Source organism: Prionailurus bengalensis, chromosome B2, assembly GCF_016509475.1.
Source record: "Prionailurus bengalensis isolate Pbe53 chromosome B2, Fcat_Pben_1.1_paternal_pri, whole genome shotgun sequence".
Lineage (NCBI taxonomy): Eukaryota > Metazoa > Chordata > Mammalia > Carnivora > Felidae > Prionailurus > Prionailurus bengalensis.
This window is the reverse complement of record NC_057349.1, coordinates 121,848,117-121,867,438: the sequence shown is the minus strand read 5'-3', so window position 1 is coordinate 121,867,438 and position 19,322 is coordinate 121,848,117. Positions and strand designations below refer to the sequence as shown.

Here is a 19,322-nt window from a genome sequence, read left to right as displayed (position 1 = left end):
CTCCTATCTGATGTGTATTTATTTGTTCTTCAAGTACCTTCTCTCCCCCCTCCCCCCCACCCCGTCTCTGTTTTTCTTCTGTTACAGTGTTGGCTGCATATTCTGTGGCCCCAAAGAACCCATTAAAGCTTGCACTCGTTTCAGAGCTCGGATCCTCATCTTTAATATTGAAATTCCTATCACTAAAGGATTTCCTGTAAGTTTCAAAATGTTTGTTATTGTTTTTATAAATTCAAAGTAACTTCATCTTAAAAAGTGTAACTTACTTTACAAGCGAGAGTGCTATTATAGTTATTTTCAACTAACCTCTTACTACCCTAATCCAGAAAAACATGAAATTAGACTTTGGAAGTCATTTGTATTTTTTCATTTTGGTCCTTGAGTCTGACGATTTTTTCATTAAAAAGAAATCTTGTAATCAACAGGATACAAAGTAAGGATAATAGTAAAATCCATTTAGGGAAAATGGTTGATGTTTTTTACTGTGTTCTAGAGGCTACCTGACTAATCTTAGATTATGTCTTTCTGTTCTGGCTTTAATATGCTTATTTATAGTGTTTCTGATTATAAAAGTAATACATTATTATAGAAAACTTTGGAAAACACACACATAAAAGATAAGAATACTCTGTAATTGCATACTACATAAATATCTCTACACTTTATATTTAGTGTATTTTTATGTGTGCATGTTGTCCACCCATTGGTATTTATGAATACGTTCTGGGGATGCTTGACACAGGGTTAACTTTAATTGGGCCGAAGCAACACATTTAGACCCTGCAGGCTGTGAGGTTTGTTTGTAGGTTATCATTTACCAGCATCATCTGAACATGCACATTTAATGGGAAGGAGAGGAGTTTTTATACTCTAATATTACTTGGCCAGAAGATACACTGCCTGTGAATTGCATGGGTTTCTTCTTTTATGTGTAATTTTTTTTCAGATGTTTGGGGCCATCCTGTGTTTAGAGTTTGATACTTTGCTTTTGCCACTTAACAGATGAAGTTTTTCTTATTAGACTTTTTTTTTTCTTTCTTGGTCAGCTCATATAGTACAGATTTGCACGACAATAAAATATTTAGTGGAATTAAATGGCTTGCCTTTGAAAATATAAACAGATCATTTTCAGCATTTAATGCATCTTTGAAATAAAAATAAGACAGTAGTAGTAATTGACCTTTAAGCTCAGTTTAGTTAGTGATCATGTTTTAGAGGTTGGGAATAAATTTATTTAGCTTATTTAAATTCATTTTATACTTACACACCTTTGAAATAACCATGCACTTTGATTGTAACTCTTTGTAATTATTTCTATGTAAATTTGGTCATATAAAAAATATAAGATACTGTTCGAGAATTTTAGTTTTAATCATATACCATTTCTCCCAAATGCTAAAAAAAGACTAAAATTGTTTCTCCAAAATAGTTGTTCTAGTTGAAAATATTTAATTTTTAAATATTCAGAATTCTTCTTTAACAGGCAAGAAACTGTAGCTTAATTGCTGTGAATGAACGGCACTCGTTCTTAGAAAGCAGTATGTCCAGTGGGGAGAAACTGGAGAGGTTGGTTACGGCGTGTTTTTACTCATGCAGCAATAATTTTTGCCATTGGAGAGGTAGAGAGGTCAAGAGGTCAGTAGTTACTTTGAATAGTAATACTGTCTTCCTGTCTACTGTAGTTTTTTAAAAATAAGTATGAATTGAAAGTTTGTCCGTGTTCCTTTATGAAATGACACCGCGTATATTGATTCACGAATACGAGGATGAAATTTGTTTCAGAATAAAACGGTCGTGTTTTGTCATTTAATCTGCCCCTTGTGGGAAGGAACCTTCAGTTTTTGTTTGTTGGTTTATTTGTTTTGTTTTTAAACCGAGAAAAGGCTTCCCAAGCAATTAAAATTTTGCTATTTGGGGACTCATTTCTTAACACTACATGAAGTATTTGTGTCTCTTAGTTTGTATGGTAAACTCTATTTAAGAAGAAAAATAGAAGAATGGGTTAGACTTTAAACTTATGCTTTTTTACTGTAAAATATTTGGTAACATAAAATTTACCATTTTAATTGTTTTTAAGTGTACAGTTCAGTGGTGTTTAGTACACTCACGTTTTTGTGCGACCGTCAACACAACACCATCCATCACCGCAACTTTTTCCTCACCCCCTACTGAACCTCTGTATCCTCTAAGCAAAAACTCCCTGTTACTCCTTTCCTTTTTCCCTTGGCAATCGCTATTCTACTTTCTTTCTTTATGAATTTTCCTATCCTACGTCCCTCATAAGTGGAATCATACGGTTTTGTCCTTTTGTGTCTGACTTACTTCATTTAGCATAATGTTTTCAGAGTTCATCAGTATTGTAGCACATGTCAGAATTTCATTTCTTTTTAAGGTTGAATAGTATGTGTATGCCATGTATCGTTTATCCGTTCATCCGTTGATGGACCTTGGGGTTGTTTCCATCTTTTGGCGATTGCGAATAATGCTTCCTTGAACATTGGCATACAAGTATCTGTTTGACCACCCCCCCCACCTTTTTTTTTTCTTCAGTCTTTTTGAGTGCGTACCTAAGAGTGGAATTGCTGGATCATGTGGTAATTCTGTGTTTAACTTTTTGAAGAACCGCCAGACTATTTTTCATAGTAGCCGCACCATTTTATGCTCTTTCTAGCAGTGTGCAAGTGGTCTCTTTTCTCCACTTCCTCACCAACACTTGGTAGTGTGTGTGTGTAAGGGGCGGGGGCGGTGTGGGTGATTTTTTTAAGCTTCTTTATTTTGAGAGAGAGAATCCAAACAGGCTCTGTGTGCCGTCTGCGCAAAGCCCGATGTGGGGCTCGAACTCACAAACCATGAGATCATGACCTGAGCCAAAAATCAAGAGCAGGATGCTTTTAACTGATAGGCAAACTAATGGTTGTGAAGTGAGTGGTATTTCATTGTGGTTTTGATTTGCATTTCCCCTAATAATGGTTAGTGATGTTGAGTATCTTTTCAGTACTTTATGTATTTTGGATATTAATCCCTTGTTAGATATGTGATTTGCAGATATTGTCTTCCATTCTGTGGGCTGTCATTTTAATCTCTTAATAATGCTGTTTGATGTACAACAGTTTTTAATTTTGATGAGGTCCCATTTATCTTTTGTTGCCGATACTTCTGGTGTCATATATAAGAAATCATTGCCAGATTCAACATCAAGGAAACTTCCCTCTCTGTTTTCTTCTATGAGTTTCATAGTTTTCATTCTTTTGTTTGGGTCTTTGATCCATTTTGAATTAATTTTTGTACATGGGTAAAGTAAGGCTTCATCTTCGTTCTTTTGCATGTGGATTACCCAGTTTTCCCAGCACCATTTGTTGTAAGGACTGTCCTTTCCCTATTGAGTGGTCTTAGCTTTCTTGTTGTAAACTAATGGACCATATATGCCTTGATAGTTTTAAAATATAGGTCACCTGGAAGTGTAAGGAAAATGATAATTTGACTTATTTTACCACCTAACAGATTATGTAGCTCATTACAGTTTTATAAAACACTAGATAATTTTATTTTCACAACCCCACATGAAGTAGAGTCCCAACCCTTATCTGAAACTCTTCAAGCTAGTGTGTTTCAGAGTTCAGAAATATTCAGATTATAGAAAGGTGATATGATGCATGCATGTTATGTAAAACCCCTAACAGATGATGGGGCAACACCCTGTAATCAAACATACTAGTAATTCTGCATCACAGCTTGTTAATGCTAAGTAGAATAAATAAGGACTGTAAATTGCCTTACTTCAAGTCCTCTTTTGCTACTTAAGTGGGTTATAGCAGAATCAAGAACAACTTAGGTTTTCAGTCTTTTGGATTTTTGAATTGCAGATAAGATTGTAGACTGTGTTAGTGTTGTCTGCACTTACAGGTGAGGAATTGGAGACTCGGGTGTGGTGACTGTCCGAATAATGAGTGATTAAGCCAGGACTCGTAGTCAGTACTTTTCACTTTGAGATCCTTTTCCTTTTACATTATGCTGCATACTGGTTTGAATTATAGATGACTTGGGTTATATGTAATATGAACTAAATGTTAATATAATATACAATTACTTTCCACTTACTTGGCATGTAGATTTTTTCACTCGTGTTCCACAAGGTTTGTTTTTGTTTTTGTTTTTGTTTTGTTTTCCTGAGCTACTACCTGTAAGATACTATGGACATAAAACACACACACACACACACACACACACACACACTGTACCCCAAACTGCTACGATCCATTCATCTACCTCATTGGGTGGAACCCACACACAGCTCACAGAAGTTAGAAGAAACTTAAGTAGGTTCGTGTGCTTCTGTTCTTTCAAATTTGGCGAGCCTTGGATGGAGACTGGTATTGATTTCTTAGTCACACCTGAGCCAAGTAAGGGGCTTTCTGCTTATTTACCTGTTTGTTGCAAAAGAAATGTTTCTTAGATTTGTAGAACTACATTTACGTTACACATTGGTGCCTTTTGACCCCTGACCGTGTTGGATACACAAATGTAACTTTACCATGTGTTGTGGAAGGTTTTTTCCCCTGGTAAGAGTTGGTCATTAAATTTTTCTGGAATGTTTCCAGTTTATAATGGTCACATGCCATTGATAAAAAACAAAACAAAACAAAAACTAATTTGCCTTTGTAGAATAATGGAGGTTCGGTTGTGCCTTTAAAAAAAACAAAGAAACAAAACCACATGACTGATTTCTTCTTCCATGTGTCGTAGGTGTTCTTATTCCTTCATTCTTACATTTATTTCATAAATACTTACTGAGTGCTGGTTGAATGTCTGGTCCTGGTATACATAGTTCCTTGTCTCACAGAGTTTATATTTACATGGGAGGACAGACACTTAAAACAGCAGCTACAATAAAAGTGAGAGGTTATGTCGTGAGATTAGGGGACCCAGAGGAAGGTGTCTAGCTCAGACTAGAGGTCAGGCTTCTTGCAGGAGGGGACGCTTCACTCTAAGAGGGTTGGAGTAGCATGAGTAGGAGTTAGCCCAGTGAGGCTGCACAGGTGGAGGCTGTGTTCTAGCCAGAGGCATCACGTGTGCAAAAGTCTAAAGCTTACAAAGGGCGTGGTATATGTAGGGAGTGGAAGCTCTGTATGCCTGGAACGGAGAATGGAAGAGGCGATGGAGAGAGATGAGGCTGGAGAAGTGAGGGTCACGTTGAGAAGGGCCTTGTGCCTAGTAGTGGAGTTAAAGTTTCCATGGTTTTAAAAAGCAAGGGTGTATCGTTAAATTTATCTTTTAGAAGATCAGTCTGGTAGATTTAAGAAGACTGGCTAAGGGAGGGACAAGAGTGGTGGCAGAGAGACCATGAAGGAGCCTGCACTTTAATTCAGATGAGAGAGGGTTGTCCTGGACTGAGGGCAGCATTGTCCTGGGGAGAGAAGTAGACAGAATAAACAAAGTGCTGGTTGAAAGACTTGGGTTTTTAGAAAGTTACAGAGTCCAGGATTGTGCATCCACAAGTCCCCTTTTTCTGAATGTGCCGTCCCAGCCAAGAAGTTCCATAGTAGAAGTGTCAGTGTTTTTTCAAGCAAACAGCATAAAATGGTCAGACCACTTAAACCTTGCCAGCTTTGCCACTTGCTGAGTATTTGGTCTTCCCACTATACCCAACTATAGACATATTGCACATTTAGTGCTTGTTATTTGAATGAGGATAGCCAGTGTAACTCTTACTCTAGTTGATCCCAGCATATAAAATTCACCTCTGAGGGGCGCCTGGGTGGCCCAGTCGGTTGAGCGTCCAGCTTCGGCTCAGGTCATGATCTCACAGCTCGTGAGTTCGAGCCCCGTGTCGGGCTCTGTGCTGACAGCTCGGAGCCTGGAGCCTGCTTTGGATTCTGTGTCTCTCTCTGTCTCTGCCCCTAACCCACTCGCATTCTGTCTGTGTCTCTCTCAAAAATAAACATACGTTAAAAAAAAAATTAAAATTCACCTCTGAAACATATCACCATGGCCACATTAAGTTGCTTAACCTTTTTGATATTAAACTTCCTTACATATAAAACACGAACAATAGCTAAAATTTAAGATCATCAATTAACTGAATATTCACCACTTCAAAATAACATTATCTGATTTTTCTCATTGATAAGGAACCTGAGGCTGGAGGTGTTGGGGATAAAGGGCTTTAAAAGGACTTGCCCCAGATCACACACTTGGAAAGTGTAGAGTCAGGCCTGAGTTCAAAGACTGTCTAATAAAGTCCTATATAGTATTTTATTCTCATTATCCAACAATGAATACATTAACTACTGCTGAATATCACATGATCCCCCTTCCCTCATTTTTGTGATGGAACAGTTTGCATTTGATGAACATCTATACCAGGCACTGTCTCTGATCTTGTTCAGTTCTCATCACGACCCTGTAAGGAAGGTTGTCTGATCTACTAAGGTTCGTTAAGTTAGTGGAGGAGAGACTCGAACTGGCTCCTGTGACCTTTTTCCCTTAGTAAGTGAAGGAACACCCTGATCGGAATGGTAGGACTTAGGAAGCAGCTGGAGACCCCGAAAGCTTCCGGCAGGAGTGCCGAGTGCATTCATATGATGGAATGTGACACCAGGATAAACAGCCGCGGGTGCACGGTAAAGAGTGTTTTGACAGGACCATTTTTTGTTTCAGGTGCTGTTACACTACCAGACTGTCAGTGAGCCTGCCGTTATTAAACGATTGATTAGCATCTTAAACAAAAGCACGGGTGAAGTCACAAAGAAGAAGCCAAAGTGAGTATTTTAAAATTTAGCAAAGGGGTGCCTGGGTGGCTCCGGCGGTTGGGCGTCTGGCTTTGGCTCAGGTCATGATCTCACTGTCCGTGGGTTCAAGCCCTGCCTTGAGCTCTGTGCTGACAGCTCAGAGCCTGGAGCCTCCTTCGGATTCTGTGTCTCCCTCTGTCTCTGCCCCTCCCCTGCTCAAGCTCTGTCTCTCTCTCAAAAATAAATAAACATTTAAAAAAAAAATTAAAATTTAGCAAATTTTTTACTGATTAATTCATTGTGATAGTATTTCTCTTTGTGATAAATGAAACCTAAATCTAATTTTACTTGTTCCAGAAATCTTTCTTTGCCCAGACTAGATTAAAATAAACACAGACCATATATTTAAGCTTCCGTCTAGGTATGAGTGCCGCTAGATATAATTTCTGTTATGGATGGTGGCAGTGGGGTGTGGATTGTGAATAACGATGTTAATGTAAGTTTGCATATATGTGTCAAGCCCTGGTACTGATGATGTAAAAATAAAGGCACTTAAAAAAGTCAGTTCTACATTTTAAAGAATGAATTTCAATTATGCCTAGCCACCAGTTCCAGATTATACCTGAGTGTTGCTCTTAACTTTCTTGTCACCTCCTTAATGAGAAGCATTCCATACTTTCAGAATACTCCAGGCAAAAAGTGTATTGCATACCCTGTAGCTTCTAGTTTTTTTCCCACCCAGAATTTTTCTTTCTGTTCAGAATCCACGTGGAGCTTTAAGCTGAGGTGATCACCACCATGTTGTTTCCCTCTTGGTTATCATTAATATCCAGGCCTCAGTGGGGACAATTCCCTTTGGCCGGGACAAGGTTGGGATTTTTCAAAGGAAGTGCTTCCTGAGAACCTTAAGTTTTTTACCCTAATTCAACTAAAGGCTAACTAACCACAGTTTGGCTTGGCTGCTTCAGCTTTGGGGTTTTCCTCGTTTCAACCCTATGGGGAATCCCACCCAAAATCCCCTTTTTTTCAGTCTTTGGGTGTTCCTCCTCATTCGCACCTGGGTAAGAGGCCCAGAGGTGGCTAGTGGGCTAATAGGTAGGGTGCAAGTGGAAGTGAGTCTTCACTCTGCTCTATACCCATGCCCGTTTCTCCATTAGTTAGGAAGAAAGAGTTACTTAATCTCTCTTTCGAAGATAGTTCCTTAATAGTTATTTTTATTTTTTTTTAAGATGGATTTTAAAAATGTATTGAAATATGGTTGACATGCAATGTTATGTTAGTTTCAGGTGTACAGCATAGTGATTTGACAGTTCTGTGCATTATTCAGTGCTCACCACAGTATGTGTAGTCACTGATACTTATTCAGGTTTAACCAGAGTCTTTAAAGTCCGTGATGCCATAATGTCCTGAGGAGTGTAAATAATGGCGAACATTTCTGAAGGACCGCTATTTCCTAGGCTCTCTCGGGACTGCTTTCACATGGTTTATATTCTCAGCAACCTTACGAAGCACGTACGATTTCCCCCATTTTTCAGATAAGGAAGCTGAGGTTTAGAGAAGTTATATAACATGTTCAAGTTCACAGAGCTAGCAAGGGGGCAGAGCCAGGAATTTAACCTAGTCAGCTGGTTCACATAAATTATAGTATTTTTGGCAGGATCCAGGTTGTTTGACCCACACAAGTGATTGGGAGAATTCTCAATCTAAAATTGACTCATCATATCTAATTCTGAATTTTCCCCTCCCTGCTTCTGCTCCCTGCTCAGTGATTCTGGGTTCTAGTATATTCTCATATTAATTTCCCTGGCACCTAATTTGTAGCCTTTCTCTTACTTTATACCAGCACCATTTGGTCTTTCCTTCCTTTCCACCGCTGGCAAATTACAGACTTGATTGCTTCATATGGATGGAATCAAGCTTTCTAGAAACAACATTAAGTACAAATTATGAATATATTAGATACTCTCCTTTCTAAGGAATTGGACTTTGGACTGAAATTGTCCAAAGCCAATTTTTGGGAATTTTGGAATACTTTTTTAAAAACTTTTTTGGCTTATTCTGTCTCTGAACTAATCTTCCAGAAGGAGAGTTTATAATTGCTGTTTTCTTTCTAGAACACATCAAAATTAAATTAGAGAATGTTATCAAAATTAAATTAGAGAACGTTTTCAAAATGTCCCCTTTTGGGATCTACTCTTCCTGTAAGTTTGGGAGGGCCCACTGCATGAGGATTTTTGTTTATATTTGTATGGAACTGCTTATATGAAGGCTCCTGCCCTACCCCGTTCGTTTCCTACAGACATCATACGATGGAAAAATCTTATGTGATTTTATTTTGAACGCTTGTTAAAGAATTACTATTCCTGTGTGAGAAAAGAGAGAGGAGGGAAGGAAAGAGAGAGGTTTAGAATAGTCTATTGGCACTAGGAGATTTTGTCCTCTTTATACATAACTTCCTAACACTTCGTCCCCCCAATTAGAATTTTATATTATGTTCCTCTTTTAAAATGAAAATTCTTTACTTTCTTTATTAGATATTGAACCTCTCAGTTGCATGAGGGAATGAAGGGAAGGCTTTGGTGGAGGGTCCTTGAGCATTTTAGGTTATAGGGTCCTTCAAGAGCTGTATTTGGAAGATTGGTAAAAAATACACACACACGTATATAAAATGTAGCTAATATTTCTTAAATCTAGAATTATTCCTCTCATTTCTTTCAACTGACCCAGAAAAATTCAAAGGTATATATTTTCATTTTAAAAACTCTTTTTCTTTTTAAGTTTTTGAAAGTTGATCAAATGTGAAATATACATTTTTTGGTTTCTTACTGCATTATTCACCTCTGCGGGATATCTGTGTCGTCCCCGCTCCCCTTTTCTGACAGATTGTTGACCAAAGGCCAGAACGCCTTGGTGGAGCTGCAGACGCAACGGCCGGTGGCGCTGGAGCTGTACAAAGACTTTAAGGAGCTGGGGAGGTTCATGCTGCGCTACGGCGGCTCCACCATCGCCGCGGGCGTGGTCACCGAGGTACCGTGAGGCTGTTTACCTGTCTTGGCGTCTCTTCTTTACCTGCTTTGTGAGAATGCTCACTGAGACTTTATGGCTTAAGGGGAACACAGTTATGGTATTAGAACAAGATTTTAAAATTTATGTTAAAGTCTTTTTACATGATGGCAAGAAAATGTGTGGTTTTAGAACTTTTCACAGTGAGACTTCCAAACTATCTTCCCCATGAGTGATATTCCTCAAAATTAAGGTTACTTTTGGGACGCCTGGGGTTGGCTCAGTCGGTTCAGTGTCCGATTCTTGATTTCGGCTCACGTCATGATCCCAGGGTTCATAAGATCGAGTCCCCACGTGGGGCTCTGCGCCGGCATCACGGAGCCTGCTTGGGATTCTCTCTCTCCCTCTGTCTCTGCCCTTCCCTTGCTTACACATGCTCTCTCTCTGTCTCTCTGTCTCAAAAATAAATAAACATTTATTAAAAATTAAAGTAAATTCGGGGCACCTGGGTGGCTCAGTGGATTAAGCATCTGACTTTGGCTGAGGTCACGATCTCACTGTTTGTGAGTTTGAGCCCCGCATTGGGTCTTTGCTAACACCTCAGAGCCTGGAGCCTGCTTCAGATTCTTTGTCTCCCCCCATCTTTGCCCCCTTCCTACTCCTTCACTGTCTCTCAAATAAATGTTAAAAAAAATGTTTTTAATTAAATTTGTGAAAAATAGATTTGAAACTATGCAATCCAAATTATGAGAATACAGGCTTTAAGAGTCCAATGAATTTGGGGGAAGTGATTTCATTTAATAGAAGAGCCATCATTATTGTTTTTTCTTTAAATAACTGGTTCTCAGTGTTCTTTGAAATGATCCATTCAGAAAGTTCAATTAATGTTAATGAAAGGGACCTGTTGTATAATGTAAGGTGCAGTTGAGTTTTGGACAAAATAGCCAGAAGTGGACCAGAGAACTTCAGTAATTTCAATGTTCTTCCACACAATCATGGTTAATGTAAATCTTAGGAATATTATTTTTTTAAAGGGAACTTCATTACTTCATTTGATCGTTTTCCGCATGGAAGTTGTTCAGTTCATCGAACGGAGTGTCTACTTTGAACATGGGGCTTTATGTTGCATCCAAATCCAGTTATACTTGCATCCCGCAAAAGGCTTTGGAGTCCAGCTGCCCAAGTTTGTTACGACCCCACTGACTCCTAGCAGCACAAGCACATTTCTCCTTCAGTTTATTCACCTGTAAAAATGGGGTACAGGAACCTACCTCCCAGTGTCGTGAAGTGAAGGTCTACACAAAACACTTGGCACCGTAATTGGCATGCAGTAAATGTTATCTAATGCACTGTCAGCAACGTGACACGTAATCCATCAAAGCATTCTTTCTAAAAGAGCATTCTAGAAATAAGACACAGTGTCTTGTGGAACATAATGGAGAGATTGTAGTAAATCTCAGAAATAGCATGACTGGGGAAGGGGAAAAGTTGCAGGAAAAAAGAAAAGTTTCATCTTGATATAATGATTATTTCACTGTCATTTTCCTTTTGTTATTGTTCTTAATATGTGAATGAATATAGCGCCTTTTTTTGTTTTTTTCTTTTACAGATAAAAGAATGATGGGTCAGAATTTCTACCATGTTTCCAAATGCAGTGAAATAGCTAACCTCTGTTTTAAAGAATCCAGTTGTTCAGTTAAAGGAACAATGTGCAATTGATATTTTTTTAAATGAGAGAGAAACTTAAAATGATATAATCAACTACAAAGAAGTATTAATCAGCACTCCTGCAAAAATTTCAAGTTGCCAAATGGCAAAGAAAGGCTAATATTGCACTTTCATTTAAGAAAACAACTTTCCCTTTGAAATGTTAGTGAATGGATTTACTTTGCTGAGGTTTATGGAAACTATCAGAAATATGTATTAGAAGACGTTCAGTCATCATGAAATGAACTCTACTTCCAGCCAAACCACAAAATGTTTACAGTGTTCTCTTTTGATTTTCAACTCTCCTGCGCACATTTTGATGGAAAATAAACTAAATTGGTTGTTGAGGTAGTTAATATTTGACCTGAGCAATTTTTTTTTAGTTAACTCTAAGAAAAGATTTGCTGAAAGTTATAAAAGAGGTATTTTGTGTTGAGCATAAGAATGTTCTTCCTCCAACAATGAACTTTTGAAAGCTTGGTTTGGAATTAGTGGAACTGTGCCTGTAGGTAACCAAGAGATTATTTAAGGTGTAAAGCCAGCTAATAAATTGCCTTAGTTTGAGCATAACAGCAGATCGTGTTTTGTTTCTTAGAGTCTGTTTATGAGGTTCTCTACCACTCTTGCTAAAAATGACTTGGGGATTTTATGGGATCTTTTTCACCTAAGTTTCCCGACTCACATGAATTCCTTTTTTTTTTTTTTTTTTCCCTAACAGATTAAATTTCAACTCCTCCATTTCTAACCATAAATTTATTTCTCCTGTTCTCTATTTTAGAATTACATACATGATGACTTTATCTTGCATACTTTATAGACTGTAAGTCCCCTGTGAGTAATGTCATGTTTTTCTTTAAAGTTGCAACAGCAAACTCCGAGGTAAATTTAGTTAATGGGTATTTGTTGTGCTGCCTCCTGAGTATAAGTCGCTTTAGGGTAGAATTCATCCTCAGCTGGGCCTGGGACTCTGATCTGATGGACTGTATGATAAGCCTTTTTATTGGGAAATAGTGTGATTTGTATATTGGTGGCTTACCTTGTACGGCAACATTTCTTTTATTCTGTGGAAGAATAACATCCATGTGCTAAAATGTACAGAGTGTAGATGTGCTGCTGGGTGAATGATCAGAGCGAACACACCCATATAGTACATTTCTTTACTGAAGAGTGTTTGAGTAGTTGTCACTCCAGTGTAAACTTGCTAAGCTAAGGAAGTGTTTTATTTATGCATTATAGTAATCAGGAATTTAACAGATAGATCTGACAAAAACCTAACTTAAAGTGATGTAAACCAAAAAGAAAGACTAGCGGTAGCCAGACATTGACTCCATCTAGATGGAGCAGCTCAATGTCAGCAAAGACTCATTCATCTATACTCGCCTTCTCCACTGATGGCTTTTCCCTCTGACTCTGTTCAGAACCCCCTGCAATTCCACACCTGGATCCGCAGAGCCTTCATCAAGGTCAAGGGCAGGTTTAAAGAGCATTTGTTTTCCAGAAGTTCTAGAAACAGCTCACCGCTGACTATAATTGAGTTTAACTTCTTTGCTTGGGGCACCCTTGTAGTTGGGTGTGAAGTGGATATCACGCACAGCACGTGGCTGAGAATCATGGGAGGGTTGGATGGAAACTTAGGGTGATTTTAGGCAGGAGAAATGGATTGGGACTGGGCAGGGGTGCGGCCAGAACAAGAGACGTCCACTCAATGTTGTATAAGGCCTTGATAGAATTAACTGTTAAGAATTTAGCATCGGGGCGCCTGGGTGGTGCAGTCAGTTAAGCGTCCGGCTTCAGCTCAGGTCATGATGTCACAGCTTGGGAGTTCGAGCCCCGCGTCGGGCTCTGTGCTGACAGCTCAGAGCCTGGAGCCTGCTTCCGATTCTGTGTCTCCCTCTCTCTCTGCCCCTCCCCCACTCATGCTCTGTCTCTCTCTGTCTCAGAAATAAATAAACATTAAAAAAAAAAAGTTTAGGGGCGCCTGGGTGGCGCAGTCGGTTAAGCGTCCGACTTCAGCCAGGTCACGATCTCGCGGTCCGTGAGTTCGAGCCCCGCGTCGGGCTCTGGGCTGATGGCTCAGAGCCTGGAGCCTGTTTCCGATTCTGTGTCTCCCTCTCTCTCTGCCCCTCCCCCGTTCATGCTCTGTCTCTCTCTGTCCCAAAAATAAATAAACGTTGGAAAAAAAAAAAATTAAAAAAAAAAAAAAGTTTAGCATCAAAAAATAGTAGCAGCAGTAGTAGAAATGAGTGTTTATTTCTCCCTTCTTAAATTGTGATAAAGTGCAGTCTTCTTATTTGCATTATGTGTACAATTGATTGTTGTTTAAGGGGGTGGAGACATTAAGGGGACCCACCCAGCGTGGGAGAGGTGTGGTGGCAGTAGGAGGTTGGGGTTAAGTGACGAACAGCAAGCATACACAAGCTTGGCTTTGGTGGAAATCTTCCCCCTGAAACTTCCATCCATACTACTAACAGTGCATCCATTTTGGGGCACTTTTGCTTCCCGTGCTGTTTTTCTTCTTCCTATTTATGGTTTCTCTGTTTCTGCACACAAGTGGCTTCTTTGTTCTCTGATCTCAGCTCTTTGTGAATCTCCACCGCTCAATTGCCTGTAGAATAACCGGCCTTAAAAACGTGATAGATCCATATTTTGACTTGTTAGTGTTTTTTCCATAGGTTCATTATTTACGACAGTATTTGAGCCCTTCTCTTTTGAGAGGTATTTTAGAAAACAATTTCTAGACATAGATTTTTTTTTCTCCTATGGATATGCAGATGAAAAACTACTTTAACCGTTGTTAAAATGTAATCTTTCACTTTATAAAATTTGTAAAATACAGAAAAGTGGAGGGAAGAATAAAATTCACCCATAGTTCCATTGCCTAAATATTGCTGCTGCCAATATTTTGATACATTTCTTTTCTGCCTCTAGCACATATTTTTTTTTAATTTATTTTGAGAGAGAGTGCATGTGTGTGCACCCCTATTTTTTAATGTAGTTTTGATCATTACTCAAGATCTTTTTATTTTATAGTGCAATCAAGATTTTTCAATAGAAGTATCAGTAGCTTTTAATAAATGATGTAAAGGGGCACCTGGGTAGCTGAGTTGCTTGACCTTGCAACTCTTGATTTCAACTCAGGTCATGATCCCGGGGTTGTGGGATCGAACTCCCATCAGGCTCCGTGCTGAGTGTGGAGCCTGCTTGGGATCCTCTCTGTCTCTCCTTCTGCCCCTCTCCCCTACTCTTGCTTCTCTCTCTTAAAAAAAAAAAAAAGATGTAAAAATACAGTCATTTGAATGTCCCCAGCACATTCCTGATTTGTAGGAATTCATCAGGATTACATGGCTAAAACACATACACACAAACCTTCCAGATAAGAAGACCCAATAAAAATTACTGGGTCATCACTTTCCAGTTTTCCTCTAAAATACCCATAGAAATACATGAATGGAAAAACATTCCTTCCTTCCTTCCTCAACATGAGCCTGCCATATTCTAGGCACAGGAGAGAGCCCTGGAGCACAGGTCTTCTTAGGGCTGACAGCCCAGCCCAGGGGGTTCTCTGAAGAATTAATATGAAAGCATCTAGCAAGAACGTACCTTAAGGACAATGCAGAGGGACTAGGTGAGGAGGGGAGGCATTATGATTCTGTTGAATCTAAGTAATTCAACTTGGAAATCACAGTCTCCCTCCTGCAAAATTAAAAATTAGCCGGGGGGGGGGGGGGGGAGAGGGAGGCAGGTTTTGCTTTGGCAAAATCACCCAAGAGGGCAGCTTTTGGCCTCCAAACTAGCAACATTTTAAAATCCCACCAACAGTGAAAACCATTCTTTAGAACCCACCTACCTCTAAGAAGAGCCACACCGATGAGCATCTTAACAGTGGGACCAGAGCTGTAAATTTGCAAATTTGATGACCTGTAAGTTTTCCTTCGGAGCCACTCCTAGAACACAGATAGTTGAAAATGGTGGACAGGGAGACCCCAAGATTGCATGTGATGAGAGCACACCATTTTTGTGCAAAACATCACAAAGGGATCACAACCACATTTTTCTGTCAAAACGTTGACTTTTCTAAGATTAAAACAAATCTTGGGAATAAAGCAAATCTCCCCCCAAAATGTCATCTTCAAAGAAATGAAAATTAACCCCAGTCTTTTGTGGAGCACCACATTTTAGAAGACAAAGGGACACAGGTGCCAAATGTGTAAAACTTTTAGAGGGGGTGTAGGCCACTAATTTATTCATTTAAAAAAAAATTTTTTTAACGTTTATTTACTTTTGAGAGAGAGAGCATGAATGGGGGAGGGTCAGAGAGAGAAGGAGACACAGAATCCGAAACAGGCTCCAGGCTCTGAGCTGTCAGCACAGAGCCCGATGCGGGGCTCGAACTCACGGACCACGAGATCATGACCTGACCTGAAGTCGGCCGCTTAACTGATTGAGCAGGGGAGGAGCAGAGAGAGAGGGAGACACAGAATCCGAAGCAGGCTCCAGGCTCCGAGCTGTCAGCACAGAGCCCGACGCAGGGCTCGAACTCCCAAACTGCGAGATCATGACCTGAGCCGAAGTTGGACGCTCAACCGACTGAGCCACCCAGGCGGTGGTGTTCAGAGGTGAAGGTAAGGAGTCCTTGTGGGAGGGGGTGGAGAAGTGGGGAAGCAGGATATACAATACTCAGGTCATAGATGTAGTTCAAAACTTCCGGGAAGTCATAGTAGAAGAATCTGCATCAAGCATATGTTGGTGCCCATCATTTGTTGATGTCATCAGTCAAAGACCACCAGGACACGACTAGTCAAAATGACCGATGCTGGCTGCAGCAAGAGAGGCCATCCACCATGGAGACTAGGTGCTTCTTAGTAAGAAGGGGTACAGAGGGGCTTGTTAGAGAGTTGGGCACACCTAGGTAATTTTGAGGAGGGCTCGAGTGAGCAAGGGTTTCTTCTGGACTTGGTGGCTGTCAGAAAGTGGAGGTAATTCTGCAATTGAGTACCCTTTGAGGGAGGGGCAATGGCTGCAAGTAAAGCAACAACAGTCACTCAAGTTAGCCACAGGAGGGAGTCGTTGAGTCGTTTTTACGGTTTGCACAGTGCTTTTCGCTCAGCGTTTATAGGATCTCACTTCAGGATCACAGTGACCTTGTCTGATGTCAGAGATTTAGGAATTGTTAATGTTTGATAGAAGAACACCATGGCCTACCCAAGATGGCCAAGCCAGCTTTCAGCTCTCAGACGCAGCTTTTTCCTTACTTGGAAACCACTTAAATAGGTAGAAATAATAGTGTAAGACAGAACAAACAAGTCAATTAAATTATGCCTCCAATATAGGGGCAGGAGGTAGCGTGTGGCCTTTGTAATATCAATTCGGTACCCCATTAACTGGGTTTAATTTTGTGATTCTCAGAGCAGTGTTCTCGTGCTGGAGAAGAGACACATTTTCACTTTATCAGGCTTCTATTTTCCTCCATATAGTCACATGATACAATATTATAGTAGAGAGACTTGAGCCCATTAAAAGGCTGCAGAACCAGGAGAGGGGAGAAGGAGGGGGCAGAGAGGAGAGTGTCTTCTGGTCAAGGTTCTTGTGGAGACAGAAGGATGGTGGGGTCCTCAACAGGTATTGCCTCTGCCTGGAATTACCCACTTATTGTCTGCCTGTTAACTTCCTCCCCGTCCTTCCTTATCCACCTCTGAAGTCCCGGCCTCTGGTCCCTTCGCTGAACTCAGGTGGAGCTCTCCATTCCCCGCCCTGGGTTTCTGCCAAGCATAGTGCCCGCCTTCGGGGTACCCACGCCCTACTCCATTGTGACTTGCTTCGTGCTCTGTCTCCCCTAGACGAAGGTGAGAGAAAGAACTGGAAGCTACCCGTATCTTCCCCTATGGCATCTGGAGATGCTTACGTAACAAACACACCGTGTACTTCTTGTTACTGCGGCCCACCTGGGTGGTTCAGAGTTCCGAAAACACTTGAGAGGATCGTGGAAAATCAGGGAATAATTCCAAAAAGAACAATTTGTTGCCTATGAGGTGAAAATTACCCTGTCGCCTTCTGAAGTATTCTAGAACTACTGATGTTCAGAATATTGCACACCTCGTGTTCATAATTTTGCCAGTGGAACTTAAAGCCTTGAGTCCTCTATTCTCGCTGTGCAGGCCCTGGCGCTAGAGCAACCGGTGGGGTGCGGCGGGGGCAGTTGCTGCCAGTGGGAGGACACTTGGATGCAATCCAGGGGTCTGGGCTCAGCAGGACGAGCACTGCAGAGCAGGTGGACCAGTCCGCAGGATTCGGGAGCAGGTCACATGCAGAGGTACAGTGAGGCAGGTGGAACCACAAGGGAGTAGAGTCTCTACTCCTAGGCTTGGGTATCGGATTTTAGTCTCCTTAAGGGAAACAGGCAAGAGACGATTGGTCCTGAGTTTCAAGGGAAGGGCATGAAGACCCATTAGGGCTCAGGCCGAAGTGAGGCTGAATGCCGCGTCCTCAGGAAGTGTCTCCCGCTTCACCTGCGCTCTGGTTCCAGAGTCAGGCCTGGGGCTGAGCGGCACGTGGGGATCAATGCTTGCCGTGTAGACAGGAAGGGGCTGCTAGGACAGAGGGAGAAGGGAAGTGAAGGGCCAGGGCACTATGCCCAAATGGACCAGGTCAAGCTTGAATGACAAGTGGCACAAAGATGCACCAGCTAAAGCTGACTTCATGTCTGCTCTGAAGCTGGGCCGATTTCTGTGAGAAGTTCTGAGAAGCACCAAGTGCACGTTACAAGTACTGGGGCCAGCTTCTCGCACTATTCTGCTCCTCTGTGTCAGAAAATTCCACACACACCGCCCCCCCACCCCCGCCCCGGTGTCCTTGGAAAGTCCCTCCTGTTTAAAAGATCTCCCTTAGGTAGTCCTCTAATTAGAATCTTTTGGATGATTGCAAACTATACAAAAAGACAAAAACCTTGATTAAGCAATCCACATTAGTCTCCGCTGTTTCTGTCACACAATCAGATCTTTTTCTCAATAGCTTGGGTGAGAGATAGCTCAGTGAAGTGGGGGAGGGGAAGGGAGGGTGATGCATATTTTTGAGCATGACATGCTTAGGAGAAAGAAGGGTGGGCTTCTAGAAGGTTCGGAAGGAGCAAACAAGACACTGGAAGCTGAGTGGGAGAATCAGGGACACAAGCTAAGAAAAGTCTGTCTGCTCTGTCTCTCTCAAAAAAATAAATACATAAATACATAAAAATAAAATAAACATTTAAAAAATAGTTAAAAAAAAAAAAAAAAAGAAAAGTCAGTCTGGGCTGGGTATTTCCCTGCCAGCTCTCTGCTCCAGGCTCCCTCCCTGGTACTTTGAACTGTGGGGCCACAGCTGGGGTCTGCAGACCCTATCGCTCAGATCCCTTGCCAAGTGGCTTTTTGCCAAAGGGAGGCACTAAGAAGAGCCTGGAAGGAGGGGGAGGGAAGAGACACTCCCTGTATCCAGACCCTGTCAGCATCTCTCCAGCGACAGCCCAAGTTGCAGCCCCCAGCTGCCCTTGGCCCAGCCCGCTGTGGCCACGCCACAGCCCTGCAGGAGCTCTCTCTAGCCACCTCTTCTTGTGTTCCCGGGGCTCAGACATGACATCTGCTCTTTGATGTTAACTATTGTCTGGGCGCTTCAGCCGGACTGGCCCCTCTCTCTCGGCCTTCCAACACAATGTAACCATTTCCCTGCATGACTTTGAAATACCCACCCTGGTTTCTGGGTTCTGGAATGGACGCTGGCTGCATGTAGTGTTGTATTTGTCCCTGCACGTATGTTTCTATTTATAGGTAACCAGGTATCCAACAGAAGCACCTCGAAATGACCCCACGTCAATAACACAAGATAAAAGAAAAGTCACCTGGAAAAGGAACGTTA

The 19,322-nt window shown here is 41.2% G+C and overlaps 1 protein-coding gene across 4 annotated transcripts in view; it reads left to right on the top strand.

Moving 5' to 3' along the window:
* The window catches only part of HBS1L (HBS1 like translational GTPase), an 87,211-nt gene extending 75,203 nt beyond the window's left edge, over positions 1–12,008 (top strand). For all 4 annotated transcript variants that reach the window (XM_043593059.1, XM_043593061.1, XM_043593063.1 and 1 more), the window contains 4 exons: positions 88–196; positions 6,658–6,758; positions 9,611–9,755; positions 11,341–12,008. In XM_043593059.1, the coding sequence (XP_043448994.1) occupies positions 88–196; positions 6,658–6,758; positions 9,611–9,755; positions 11,341–11,352 (367 nt within the window). In that variant the 3' untranslated portion in view covers positions 11,353–12,008. The remainder of the gene's footprint in view (positions 1–87; positions 197–6,657; positions 6,759–9,610; positions 9,756–11,340) is intronic.
* Positions 12,009–19,322: the final 7,314 nt, after the last annotated feature.